Here is a 14,319-nt window from a genome sequence, read left to right on the forward strand (position 1 = left end):
TATATATATCATGAAGATTAATTTTCTACGAAAAGACAATATATTGTGAATTTTTAACTAAATTTTTTTCCAACCAAAGAAATTAATTTTTAACAAAAAATAGAATAGTTAAACTTTCTACAAAACAGAACAGTTTTTAACGAAAAAGATTACATTTCTATTAGAAAAGGTAAATTTTCCTCAAAAAATGGAATGGTTAAAGTTAATTTTCGACTAAAATAATAAATCTTCAAAAAAAAAAAATTTAATTTTTAACCAAATACATGAATTTTCACTTAAAAAGATACATGTTCCAGAAAAAATAAAATTAAAATGGAACAATAATTAAATTTATAGTAGAAAAAAAAAACGGTATAGTTTTCAATCAAAAAATAAACAAATTTTAAACAAAATAGTTCAATTTCGGCAAAAAATTACTTTTCATCCAAAGAAAAAACAAGTTTTCATGAAACTAATCATGAATATTAATTTTCTACAAAAAAAAACAAATTTTCCACAAAGTAAATTTTCAAATTGTATAATTTTTAAATAAAAAATATCAATTTTTAAACAAATAGTTAAATTTTTATTTTAAAAAAGATAATGTTTAAAAAAAAAATAAAATAGGTGAATTTTCCGATAAAAATCTACTTCTGAACAAACAAACAAAGATGGATTTTCTGCAAAATCGTAAAATTTCCTACTGGAATGGTTGAATTTTTATTTAAATAAATGATTTTCCAGAAAGTAGAACCATTTTGTTGAAAATCATATTTTTAACTTGCATTTTTTTTTGGAAATGCAACTTTATCATTTCAAAAAAAGATGAACTTTCAATCAAAACGATCAATCTTCGAACAAAAAAATAATGTTTAACGAGAGTTTAACTTTTAACCGTAAATAGTTGAGTTTCCAACTAAAAATAGTTAAATTAGCAACAAACAATGTAAAAAAATTTCGATTATAATTCAGAAATATTTCGTTTTTGAAATACTACTTTTATTCTAAAAAATACTTGAAGTACTTTATTTTTTTTTTTTTAATTTGGAATAGGGATGAAAACCAAATTATTTACTAAAATTCCTTGATTCATCAATTCGATTATCAAACTTAAATCAGAGAAAAAAATCACACAATGCAAAAAATTGCAGAACGTTTTTCTTGTATGGGAAAAAATTCTTTCTCTAATAAATTATAAATAAAAATGTACAAAATAAGATTCAAGGAACCTTATATTCTTTAAATAATATGATAAGCCCTCTTTTTAAATAATATGATAAGCTCGCTTTTTAATTAATAAAAAGCCGGTGATTTCTCGGGTTTTCGCGGTAAAATTGTTAAATTCGAGTCAGTTTCAAATATATTTAGGAATTTTGAAGAGTAAAAATATTTTAAAACTGAACATACATTTATCAAGTATTTTTATATTTTTTCCAATCGTCAAAAAACCTCTTAAGATCCTTAAAAAGCTTTAAATTTTTATTTAAAAATCTTATCTTTTGAAATGATTAGAATTTTTCTAAAACTTTTAATAGATCCTGAAAAATTGAAAAAATTGCTTTAAAATATTCCAGATTACTGTTTTACAATTTTAGAAAAATTGTAAAATCTTTTGAAATATTCTCTTACAATTAATTTTTCAACGCATAAAATCATATCCAATTTTTCTATGAATCATAAGAAAAACTTTGTATTGTCATGAAAACTTTCAAAATCCTTTAGAAGGTTTTAAATTTTAATAAAAAATCTTCTCTTTTAAAATGATTCGAATTATCCGAAAAATTTAGATAAATCCTACCTTAAAATATTCCAGATTACTTTTTGTCAATTACATTTTTTTATCTTTTTAAATATTCTCCTAAAATTAATTTGAAAAAAAAAATCATTTTCAATTTTCTTAGGGATCGTAATGAAATTTTTTTTATTCGTTTCAACCTTTCAAAATCGTCAAAAAGCTACTAAATTTTTTGTTTGAAATCTTCAAAAATCTACATATTTTTTACAAAATTTTGAAATCTTCTCACGTTTTCAATTCTTTTAAAGTCTTTTTAAAACTTCTAAAAATATCTCTTATATGAAAATATATTTTTTAAGGATTTATCTGAAAATTTTTTATTATTTTTATTTTTAATACATTTACTTTAAGCAAATATTTAAAAATATTCCAAAAGATTTACAACATTGTAAGTAATAAATCCGGAAGTACAATTTTCTGAATAATTCGAGTCAGTTTCAAAGATATTTAGGAATTTTGAAGAGTAGATATATTTTAAAACTATGAAAGATTTTCGAATATTTATAACATATTTTTTTCAATCGTTAAAAATTCTTAAGCATAATTCCACTACTAACATTTTTCCAATAACTTTTAAAAATTCTGTAGAATAAAAAAAATAAAATTTCTTAGAAATTTTCTAGACACTTTTTTGACATATCTGAAATCTTCAAAACTCCGTTTGAATTTTCTCGGGAAACCTAAGAAATTTATATAAAATTAAAGAAAAAATAAATAAAACAAAGAAAGTTAAAAAATAATAAGTTATGCGAAATGTTAATTTTTTATTAACAATCATTCTTTTCTTCAAATTATAACTTTCCTAAATGTTTTTTTTTTGGGCTGAAAAATCTTTTTTCTTTGCAAGTTCAACAATTTTGTTAAGAATTCGTCTTTTTTTTTTGGACGAATTCAACTGCTTTTTTTGTAATCAGAATAAAAATATTTTTTGATTGTAACATTGAAGGTTACATTTTCCATTAAGAATTTGTCTTTTTTGTTTGAAAATTCAACCATGTGGTTGAAGATCAACTTTTTTGTGGAAATTTTAGTTTATCATATAATAAATTTTTTTAATTTCTCAAGATTCATAGGCAAATTATATTCAATTTTGAATCGATTTTTAATTTTCTCAAATAAAATACTAACATTTTATCTAGTTTTAAATTCAAATTTCAAAAATTTCACTGTGATTAAAATTCAAACTAAGCAAGTATAGCGAAAAAGTCAATTATTTGCGTTTTTCTTCAAAAAGTTGCATTTAAAAAAAACCGGTAATATTCAGAAATATTGCGAAAAAAGTTCAAATAAAAAAATTTTCTTATGCTTATATTCAATTGAATATAATCGATTTTTTGACAAGACTGAGCTGATTTTTGGCATAATTCGGCCAAGAACTGAATTTAGAAGAAATAAATAGTGACCATTTTCCATTTTAAAATAATTATAAATCTATTGTTCGAGTAAAAGAATTTTTGGAATGTGAAAAAATTATTTCACATGATAAAAGAATAATCATTTTGTAAATTTTTCTAATATCCTTCGGTACTTTCTTTAACTAATAAAAAGGTGCGAAATTGAAACACATATTAAAAGAAACCCCGGGGAAAAACTGTATTTTGATCCAGAAAATCCGGGAATTTGAAAGAAATATTTCGGTAAACACCCTGAATTAGATTTTAATCAGAATTTCAGGCCGCGGACTCACTTCTGTGATCAAACTTTCTCAAACTTTTTTTAGTTGAAAGTTCAATCTTTTCGGTTAAAAAGTCTACTATTAAATTTTTCGTTAAAAATAATCTTTTCTGGTTGAAATCGTTATTATTTAGTTCAAAATTGAATTATTCTGTAAAAGTTTAATAATTTGCTAGTATTTTTTTTCTTTCTTAACTAACAAATTTGTTTTAATTTAAAATTCAACTATTTTGTTGAATATTAATTTTTTTAAAAATATTTATCTCTTTCTGTTGAAAATTCTTCATTTCTGGTTAAAAGTCAAGTATTTTGTTGAAAATTAATTTTTTTGGTTAAATCCAATTGTTTTTTTATTTTTAATTATAATTTTTTTAGATTAATTATAATCTATTACATTTATCGTTGATAATTCATATTTTGAGGTTAAAAAATCAACTCCCTGATTTAATATTGAAATTCTTTCTTGAAAGTTAATTTTTTATATAAAAGATTCATAATTTTAGTTGAAAAAATTTTTTTTGTTTATTAAGAAGTAATTTTGTAAATAAAAATTTAACTATTACGTTAAAATTTAACTGATTTGTTGTAAATTAACTTTTTTTACTAATTCATATTTTCATGTCGAAACTAAACAATTTGGTATAAAATTCAACTATTCAGGACAAAATTAAATTGTTTTGTGAAAAATGCATTTTTTCTATCGGAAATTATTTCTTCTGAACGAAAATTTATGTACTCCATTTTTGGTTAATAATTGATCTTACAGGTTTAAAAATTTATCTATTTTGTTAAGAAATGTGAGAACCAAAAAGAAATATAAACTAATAGTTAATAAAATAAAATTCAGACTTTAATCAAAATATTTTCTTTTTTTTCGTTGAAGTACCAAAAATTACATTTAAACAATCATATTTATTGATTAAATCAAACCGCTTTTTATTTTTAATGAAAATCTTTTTTATTGAAATATCAATGATTAACATTTTTCGTTGTAAATTCATATTCTTAGGTTGAAAATTTAACGCCATGGTTAAAAGATGAACTACTTTCTTAAAAGTTTTTTTGTTATTGAATATTCATAATTTTAGTTCGAACTTCGATTTTGTTGTTTGTCAAAAAGTAATATTTTAAACTGAAAATTGAACTACTGTATTGAAAACTCAATTAATTAGCTGGAAATAAATTTTATTGTTGCTAATTAATATTCTCGGGTCGATACTTCAACTGTTTTATAAAAAAATGCATATTTTTGGCTTGAAAAATTAATAAATCTGTTTCGATTTGAGATTAAATTTTGTATGAAAATTTCACATTTTTGGGTTCAAAATTCCACTGTTTTGTAGAAAACTCGTAGGTTCGATTTGAAAATTCAACAGTATGGTAGAAAATTCGATGATTTTGTTAAAACTGTCTGTATTTTGTTAAAAATTCGTCTGTTTTTATAAAATAATTTTGTTAGTTAAAAATCAAGTAGTTAATTAAACATTTATCTGTGTTGATTATATAAAACTGTTTTTTATTTTGAGTTAAAATATCCACTATTAAGATTTTTTGTGGAAATTTTACTTTTTTTGCTGAAATGTAATTTTGAAAACTGAAAATTGAACTATTTTGTTGAAAATTCAACTGATTTATTTTTAAAAAACTTTATTATTGTTAACTCATATTCTCGGGCTGAAAATGCAACTATTTAGTACAAAATGAAACTGTTCTCTAGAAAATTCTTTTGTCTATTTTGTCTATTCTCCTCAATGAAAATTTATTTACTCCATTTTTGGTTAAAAATGGATTTTCTTGGTTTAAAATTTCCATTGAAAATTTAACTACTGTTTAAAAATAAATACTTTTTGTGTGTTTGAATTTTTTTTTAATTCTGTTGTTTAAATATCAACTGTCAACATTATAAATATAAATAAAATTATAAATTCTTGGGTTCATTTTTGGTTTAAAAATTCAGCTATTGAGTTTAAAAATTTAGAAACGAAAAAAAGATAATCTAAAAATTAATCAAACTTGGACTAACATTACATCCTGTGCTCAATTGTTATTGAAAATTTATAATTTTTTATAAATTCGTGTTTTGTTTTGGCTAAAAAAATTTTCTTAGTTGAAAATTCAACTATTTGGTTAAAAATGTATGTATTTTGTTGAGATTTAATTTTTTTGGTTAAAAATTCAACATTTTTTTCTTTATTGACTGAAAAACCTTTCTTCTTTGAAAATTTATCTTTTTGTTTTGAAACAGTGACTTCAGCATATAATTTTTCGTAACAGTACCAAAATAGTATCATCCCCTAAGAAGTGTCAAATAGTGCCACTAGATTGGTGAGTCCAAGGCCTGAAATGGATTTAAAAAAAAATTAAAAACTTACTTTGCGAAATGAGTAGTTTTTGACCCAGGATATATTTCTTTATATTTGATGTATTTTTCCCATCCAAATAAATTTAATAATTGATTAGCGCCTTTTATTTCAGACGTGCGTGATGCTACACCGATTTCATATCCCTCATCTACTAAATTTTTTAGAATTTCAGGAGAATCTTTATAATATCGTATTGGATGGGCGTGTGCATCCACTACTTCATTTCCTTTTCTGAAAGAAAAATATTTTATACTTTAGTTTTTTTCTTATATAAAGATAATTTCATATAAAAAATATAGTTTTGTTTAAAATTATAATATAAAGCTTTAAATAATTTACACACCCTTTCCGGAAAGGAGGTGTGACGTGAGTATCCACCCAAAAAGGCCAAAGAGTATAATCTGTAATTAAACCTTCATTACTGAATAAAAAAAAATATAAAGATAATCAAATGGGGGGGGGGGCAAATTGAAAACTGCTGATAATGTAATTTATTTTCTTAATTTTTCAGAAAAAAGACTGGTAAATCTGTTTTCGACATAAAAATTAAATAGGAAATTATATTTTAAGACGTTTATCTGTAGAATTATTTAAATCATAAAAAAGTTTAACATTTATTCGTATAAATTTTAAATTGTAGAATTTACCACCCAAATTCTTTATAGCTAAATAATTGTAAAATATAAAATGTAAAAATTGGAATAGTGTTAAAAAATTCAAAATGTTTTGGATCCACTTAAAATAATTTAAAATTTAAGAAGTTAAGCCTTTTAATTCTGGGTCGACTATAAATTCAGATCACTCAAAATCGCAGTTTCAGATTTCTAATTTCCAATTGAAACCATTATCATGAGCAATAATTTAAAATGTTTAATTGTTTTAAATTCTTAAGAATTTTTTTTTAAGCAAACAAGATTTTATACCAAAAGAGATAAATTTTCGAACCAAAAAGACTATTTTTTAACCAAATAGTGGAATTTTCAACCTACAAACATGAATTTTCAACCAAATGGCTTAATTATCAATCAAAACGATTAAAATTCAACCCAAAAATTTTAATTTTGAACAAGAAAGTTAAAAAAAAGACTTTTATACAAACAAAAAAAGAATTTTCTATTAAAAAAGGCGATTTTTAATCAAAATAGTTGAATTTTCAACTAAAACAGATAAGTTTTTAGCCAGATATAGAATAATTAAATTTCGCGACGATTAAATTAATTTTTAACAGAAGAGTTAACTTTTAATCTTAATCTTTTCTAAAAAAGACTATTTAAAAAAAAGCACATGTCTTAAATAGTTGAATGTTCAACTGAAAAAGATGAATTATTAATCAAATCTTTGAATTTTCAAGCAACAAATACAAATTCTCTGTAAACCAGTCTGATTGTTAAACAAATTTTTAACAAACAAAAATCAAACCATTTTTAAATCAATAATGAAATTTCCTATCATAATTGGTAACTTTTTAAACAAAAAGATTAACTTTCAAACAAAAATTATTAAATTTCAACAATACGGAAATTTGCAACCAAACAGTTGCAACCTTTCAAAAAAAAAACAAAAAGAATCAACAAATAAATTAAATTTTTTATAAAGTAATACAACTTTTCACCGAGTAGTGAAATTTTCAAACCAGGCCAAAATAATTCTCAACGAAAAATGTAATAAATGATATTTTAAACAAAAAAGATTTAGTTTCGATACAAAACAATTAAATTCAACCGAAAAATAAATTTTTTTAAACAAATAGTGGAATGCTCGTCCAAAACAGATTAATTTTCAACCAACATATATTTTTTTGAATAAAAAAAAAACTTCGAAACAAATAATTACATTTTCTGCCATAATGGTTAAATTTTTCACGAATTTTCTACAAAAAATTTGTATATCAATTAAAAAAATATAAGTTTTTACAAAAAGTTAATTTTCAATCAAATTGGTGAATTCTCAATAAAAAACGATTTTCATTTGAAAAAAAAACACTTAAATACACTAAAAAAATACGATTTTTAAGTAAAATAGTTATATCAAATCAACAAAAAAGTTGCAATTTTAAACAAAAAAGATGTATTTTCCACTAAAAAGATCAATTTTCTAGAAAAAAACGAATTTTTAAACAAATTGTTAAATTTGTTAATAAAATTATTAATTTTCAACAAAATATGGAAGTTTTCAACAATTAGTTAAACTTTCAACCAAGTAGTTTAGTTTTCAAACTAAACAAGGTGAATTTGCAACAAAAAATATATTTGATACTTAAAAAAATTACTTTAAATAAATAATTAAATTCAACAAAACAAGAAATTTTTGTAACCAAATAGAGTAATCCTCATTAAAAACAGATTAATTTTCAAAACGGACAGACAAATTTTCGATTTAAAAAAATTACTTTTGAACAAAATAGTTGAGTTTTCAACAGAAGAATTAAATTTCATATCTTTATTATATTATTGTACATTATTGTGTCATTGTATATTATTATTATTATACTATAATATATTATTATATCCTGAAAGTCAAGTTGCGTCTATTTTTTCATAAAGAAAAGCAATACCAATTTATTTTCCTGTGAATTTCAAAACTAAAAAACTTTATGCTTTTTATGATTTATAAATCCTGATATGTCAAATTTGCCGCAATGATAACTACAAGTTAGGTTATGCTGACACCATATCAGTTCCTAAATTTTTGAACTTCGCATGAGTATAGTTTTATGAAGGCCCTTCACGTTAAATAAATTAAGCCACTCCACTACGTAATAAAATTTAAATAAATAATTGCCTGAATTACATAAAAACTGATAGGTTTTTCTATAAGAATTAACCGATCAAAATGATGAATGACGCAGACAATGATGTGGCGATACCTAAATCAAAAACGATTATTTTTGGTTTCTTCAAGCTGTCACTCATTATTTCCAATTATTTTCTCTTTTCTTACAGCTGTTTTTGTCTACTTTTGAACCTGTCACCATAGGTCACACCTAGATGTCAAAAACTGGTCATGTAATTTCGGAGCACCAGATGCGCAGGACACCAACGCCAAGACCGGAAGCTGAGCATTTGGCGGGAGTTTTTTCATTAGATTTAAAACTGACTATACCAAACAGGCCTACCCATTATTAAAAATGTAACTCTTTCGTTATTTGTTAACTAGCAAAAATAGTATGTTACGCGCCCTTAATAGGTGAAATTTATTACTTTTATTTAAATATAAGACTATTCTAGAGGGGATTAGAGGCAAAGACTTAAATTAATATGTTAATTTGGGATTTTAAATCGTAATAATATTTTCTTAAAATATAATCTGGAATCCTGATTGTTACTGATGTCCTCCATTTTCGTCACTGATCCATTTTCCAGATGTTTACAATTATTCAAAATTCGGCAACTTGTTTAAATTTTAAACTCGCAAAATTTTTAACATTTTTTAAAAAGATGCAGATTTAGCTGGAAGGTTTGAAAAAAAAACTCTTCAGTTCTAAAGATTTAAAATTCTACAATTTTGAAAAGATAAAATTAAAAGCTGTTCAATTTTAAAGATGTATAAAAAATGGTTGAAATTTAGATGATTTTGAAGATCAAAAGTCAAGTTTTCCCTTCTAAATCTTCCACAATGAATAAATTTCGAAACTAAATCATCAAAAATATAGAATTTTTAATTGTTTTGTTTATTGAAACATATTTGATATTAAAAGATTTAGATTTTAAAGAGTTACAATTGAAAATACTTGAATTTAAAAAAAATAGATTTACAAATTATTCAACTTTTAAGATTTATATTTTAAAGGTATGTAACTTGAATTTTGTTGTTATAATAATTTAATTTTGTAGATTTAGAATTGAAAATTCTTCAATTTTAAAGATTTACAATTAAAAGCTCTTGAATTTTAGGGATGTCTAAATACAAATTCTAATAAATTTGGATGATCAGAAGTCGAATTTTCAATTCTGAATCTGCGAAATTGAAGAAAGTTCGAATATAAAGCATTCAAACTACAGAATTTGGAATTTTAAAATTAAAAACTTGAACAATTTTTTAGTGTTACTTGTCCAATCTATAAACTCTACAAAATTAAAAGTTCTAAGATTCTGAAGATTTACAATTGAAAATTCTTCACTTTTGACCATTTGGAGTTTGAAATTTTAAAATTTTAATATGATAAAATCAAAAATCTTAAATTATGATGATTTTGAAAGATCAGTAGTTAAGAGCTTTCAATTCTAAATCTTCTAAATGGAAAAAATTTCGAATGTAAATCATAAAAATGGCAGAATTTTAAATAATACAATTTAAAATTTAAACAATTTTTAATTGTTATTTTTCTAAATCGAAGACTGCAATTTTAGAGATTAATAATTCCTATAATATTATAAAGAATTAAACTCAGAAAAATTTCTATTTGATCCAAACAATTTCCTTCTTTGATATAGGGTCAAAAAAGTATTTTTTTGGATTTGAAAGAAATTTATTTGGTTCTCTAATGTCTGAGGGTTTGGTTAGCTGGAAAAGGGGCACCAGGTAAAGGAGAATTTTCGAAAAACAAATTCAATTTTCAATCAGAAAATATGAATTTTTAAACAAAAAAGTAAATTCTCTGCCAAATACTTTATTTTTCAAATATATATTCGAATTTTGAAACAAATAATTACGCTTTTACCATAATAGTTGAACTCTTAATTAGAAAGTTTGATTTTCAACTAAAAGACGAAATTTCAACAAAATACGAGAATTTTCAACTAAACAGTAGCATCTTTGAAGAAAAAGTTCAATTTCCTACAAAACAATTGAATTTTTAATCAACCCAAAAAGAATTATGAGTTTTTACAAAAAGTTACTTTTCAATCAAACTTGATTTCTCAATAAAAAAGATTTAAATTTTAAATTAAAGGTAGCTGAATTAAGATAAAAAACACGAATTATAAATAAAATAGTTGAATCCCTATTAAAAATAAGATCAATTTTCAATCAAAAATTGATGTTTTTAACAGAGTGGTTTAACTTTGAACCAAATTAATTGAATTTTCAAATCAAACGTGAAGAACTCACAACGAAAAATGTAATAGCTAATACTTGAAAAACAAATTAATTTAAATAAACAGTTAAACTCAAACATAAAAGACCAATTTTCAACAAAAAAATGTAATCCTCGGTCAAGACAGATTAATTTTCAAAACGGACAGACGAATTTGCAACAGAAGAGTCAAATTTTCGATTAAAAAAAAATGATTTTTTAACATAATAGTAGAGTTTTCAACAAAAGAATTAACTTTCCAATCAAATAGTTAAATATTTAACCAAACATGGATACTGTAAACAATGGGGACATGTTCTTTTAAAAGATTATAAAAATTCAATTTTCTTAAATTTGTCAAAATTTTGTATGGGACGAACTACCCCAAAATTATTTTTGATTACACCAAAACTTGCTGAACAAACATTATTTAAGCCCGAAAAATCTGGAAAAAAAATACATGTTGCTTGCAACAATAAAATAAAGTTTTATTAAAATTTTTCTCACAATAAGAGGTAAAAAATATAAATTTCTCAATTTAGCCCAAATTTTTATGGGGGTAAACTATCCCAAAATAAGTTAAGATTATATAAGAAAATGACCAAATAGGTATAGATTGAGGCTCAAAAGTCTGAAAAAAATGTAAGTTACACATGACAGTAAAATAAAGTTCACGTGTTATTCAATTTTCTCGAGTACACCTATATGACCATTTTCTGATATAATCGTAACTTATAATGGGATAGTTTACCCCCATAAAAATTTAGAATAAATCGAGAAATTCACATTTTTTACTCCTTATTTTGAGAAAATGTTACGTCTCGATTTCGTTTGCAAAATTATTTTAGTTCACAAACATAATAAAATGTCCTTAAGGGTGGTTCACCCCTGCAAAGTAATTTCGCGGGAAAATGCAAAAACACATGAACTTTATTTTATTATTGCGTGTAATACATATTTTTCTAAATTTTTCGGGTTAAAATCATGCATGTTTAGCATTTTTTGTGTGATAAAAAATAATTTGGGGGTAACTCACCCTCCTAAAAAATTTTCGACAAATTAAAAAAAAAATACGTTTTTTATCTCTCATTATGAGGACATTTTTCCAGTTGGTTTCATTGGGAAGTTCGTAAGAAAAAATACTTGAACCATTGAATGCAGCGCTTCGCTTTTATGATTATGAAAGAGGGTTGGTAGAGCTTGAAAAGGGGCATGAGGAGGAGCACAAGAATGCTTATGATTATGTCGGAATTTTTTAAACAACTGCAAAAAGGACATGAGGATAAGCATGAGGAGCAGGAGGCAGAGAGTAACACTTATGATTATGACTGATACTTTGAAAAGCTTGGAAAGGGGCATGGGGAGGAGGAGAACACTTATGATTATATCTGAGGATTTGAAGATCTGGACAAGGGGAATGCGGAGGAGAAAGTGTATGATTATGTCTGACGATTTCAACAACTGAAAATGGGGAACGGCAAGGAGGGGAGCGTTTATCATTATGTCCGATACACAAAACTTAAAAAGGACTCTACAGATTTTTATTTTGAAATAAAAAAGATCAAACTGCTCCAAATAATATTAATTTTCAAACCGGAAAGACGAATTTTCAGCAAGAGTCGCACTTTCGTTAAAAAAATATGACTTTTCTACAAAAAAAAAAAGATTACATCTTTATTTACATCTGGGGATTTGAAAAACTGGAAAAGGGGCACAGCAATAGGGTAGCTTTGGAGTGCTGGAGGGGGGAGAACATTTATGATTACGTCTAATCGTTTAGAGAGCTGGAAAAGGGACACGAGGGAAGGCTGAAAAGGCTTCTGATTACGTGTGAGGGTACGGAGAGTTGGAAAGGGATACGAAGATGATGAGGAGAGCCCATTCGATTATGTTTGACGGTTTGGATAGCTGAAACAGGTGCACCAGAAGGAGGAAAACATATGATTATGTATGAAAGTTCGGAGAGCTGCAAAGGGGGCACCTGTATGAGAAGGAGTAATATGTTGACTGTTGCCCTACCTATACAATTGAATCCAATGCTTTATTTTTATTATTTTGTCTGAGGATTTGAAAAATTGGAAAAGGGGCGCGAGAAGAACACCTATGATTATTCATGGAAGGTGAAAAAGTGATACCAGGATGAGGACACTTATTATTCTGTCTGAGTTTGTAGAGACAACGAAAAGGCGCACGATTCGGGAACTAATAACATTTAAAAGCACAGTGAAACTCTTCTATAATGCCAATTTTGAGGCTGTCGGTGGGTGGAAACTAACTCATTATAGCCCGCTTCGCTCTTGTTTGTTCACGTCTGAGTGACAGGCGCAGACCTATTACACCTACCTGCGTAGCAGCGTCAATGCTCGAAAGGACTATAGAAGGGAGGGCTATTGAAGGGTTGCACTTTATGTCTGAAGTTTTAGATTTCTGAAAAGGGGCACTTCGGAGAAGAAGACTTATGATTCAAGTTCCAACAAGAATTACAAGACAACAAAGGCACCGAATTAATTTGTAGACCTAATCTGAAAGTAAAAATTTGAACGTGTTGAATAGTAATGTACAGCTCTGTACAAAAAAGACAAGTTTACGCTAGGTACGTATATCTATTTATTTGTGTTATGTATATTATGTACAAAGTAATCTCTAAACTTACTTTGGGCGCAATGGATGAACTTTTGTATATATACATTTATATTATTTCAGATACATCGAAAATGCTTCACAGTTAATAAAAGTATCCGGAGTAGTCGATCGAACTGTGACTCTTTTATATATCGCATCGCTTTATCATCTATGTGTAGCTATTCCCTTTAACTTTTCCCGCTATTGCAATCTTTTTTGTATTTTTAATTTTAAAAAAATTCTCTGATTATTATTATTATTATTTCGTTTAGTGTACATTTACAGTAAATCGCATTAACATCCATAATTTCACACCTATTTTCGTGTACTTCTCATAATAAGTTGTTAGCATCGATATTGAAACAAATTTATAAAAATATGTATTGTGTTTTATACTCTTATAGGCGGGATCTACTGAAATTGTGTGGTTACAAGCATAATCGAAAGCTATACACTCTTAACGAAAATCAAATCATTCTGCAAAGTCGCATATTATTCTCAAAGATTTCGTTTCCTTCTTTTTCTATTTTAGGTGCACACGCTAAATATCGCTCTGATAAGCAGAATGCGGTACAACAATTCAATCAAGTTCGATTTGTCGAGTACGTCTCGTAATTAAAAAGGCACTGAACATACAGTAAGATCGACAACGGATCAGAAGACTGTACATGGATTAGAATTAGAACCTAAAGAAATGGAGATATAAGTATGTATCTTGACGACTTCTTTTAGTTTCTCGTATATTTACTTTATATTATAGTTAAACATCAAGAGTCGTAGAAAAGACGTTAACTGATGAATCATGCAGACTTTATATGCTATTTCTCGTAATCCGCTTTCGTTAAGAGTGCCGGCATACCTTCTTTTCCTAG

The 14,319-nt window shown here is 25.3% G+C and overlaps 1 protein-coding gene across 2 annotated transcripts in view; it reads right to left on the reverse strand.

Moving 5' to 3' along the window:
* The window catches only part of LOC117175860 (magnesium-dependent phosphatase 1-like), a 10,950-nt gene extending 2,131 nt beyond the window's left edge, over nucleotides 1–8,819 (reverse strand). Inside the window, exons 1-3 of one of the 2 annotated variants that reach the window (XM_033365662.1) lie at nucleotides 8,678–8,819; nucleotides 6,155–6,212; nucleotides 5,821–6,042 (exon numbers count right to left, since the gene is read on the reverse strand). In XM_033365662.1, the coding sequence (XP_033221553.1) occupies nucleotides 5,821–6,042; nucleotides 6,155–6,212; nucleotides 8,678–8,723 (326 nt within the window). In that variant the 5' untranslated portion in view covers nucleotides 8,724–8,819. Of the gene's footprint in view, nucleotides 1–5,820; nucleotides 6,043–6,154; nucleotides 6,225–8,677 lie in introns of both variants that reach the window. The other variant, XM_033365661.1, reaches the window with a different exon arrangement.
* Between the last annotated feature and the right edge of the window lie 5,500 nt (nucleotides 8,820–14,319).

Source organism: Belonocnema kinseyi, chromosome 7 (genome assembly GCF_010883055.1).
Source record: "Belonocnema kinseyi isolate 2016_QV_RU_SX_M_011 chromosome 7, B_treatae_v1, whole genome shotgun sequence".
NCBI classification, from domain to species: Eukaryota; Metazoa; Arthropoda; class Insecta; order Hymenoptera; family Cynipidae; genus Belonocnema; species Belonocnema kinseyi.